This window comes from Wasmannia auropunctata, unplaced genomic scaffold (genome assembly GCF_000956235.1).
Source record: "Wasmannia auropunctata unplaced genomic scaffold, wasmannia.A_1.0 LD335985.1, whole genome shotgun sequence".
In the NCBI taxonomy this organism is placed as follows: Eukaryota; Metazoa; Arthropoda; class Insecta; order Hymenoptera; family Formicidae; genus Wasmannia; species Wasmannia auropunctata.
Window position 1 is genome coordinate 1,597,376 of NW_012026905.1, and position 715 is coordinate 1,598,090.

General features: G+C 30.3%; 1 protein-coding gene across 1 annotated transcript in view; it reads left to right on the forward strand.

Annotated features, from left to right (window-relative positions):
• Positions 1-715, forward strand: part of LOC105454540 (fatty acid synthase-like) — a 7,600-nt gene that overhangs the window by 791 nt on the left and 6,094 nt on the right. The window contains exons 4-5 of the mRNA XM_011697212.1: positions 4-201; positions 554-715. Coding sequence (XP_011695514.1) covers positions 4-201; positions 554-715 — 360 coding nt within the window. The remainder of the gene's footprint in view (positions 1-3; positions 202-553) is intronic.

Genomic DNA, 715 nt, shown 5'->3' on the forward strand with positions numbered 1-715 from the left:
TACAATGAGTGCGGAATATCGAAACTTTGCTTGGATTATATTGAAGCGCATGGTACCGCTACGAAAGCTGGCGATCCTCCGGAAATTAATGCTATCTACAATGTTTTGTGTAAAAATAGAGAGAATCCATTATTTATCGGCTCTGTAAAATCCAATCTTGGTCATGCTGAACCTGCTAGCGGTTTAGCGCAAATCGCTAAGGTAAAACAATATTTGAATTTCCTTTTAATTTATTATTTTTTTAATTTTTATTTTTAAATATGTTTACACACATAGACACAAACGTACGCATGCATACACAACGACAGATTTATTTTATGAAATACAATAGTTATAATTCAGCAAGATACGTCATTCTCGCAATAGCTAGAGTAATAGAAAATTTATTAAAAGATTGCAAGAATCTTGTCAAACTTCAATTTTGGTTATCATTGAAATTAACACAGACACATACAATATACCATATATGACTACAATTAATATCTAAAAATTAATATAAATTTACATTTCGAAATTGTTAATCCTAATAATAGAATTGTTAATATTATTATAGATAGTTATAGCATTCGAAACCGGTTTTGTTCCACCAAATATCAATTATACATCACCACGAGATGATATAGATGCATTGAAAAATGGAGCTGTATGTGTTGTCAAAGAACCAATGGCACTTAAAAATGGCTATATAGGTATCAATTCTTTTGGTTTTGGGGGA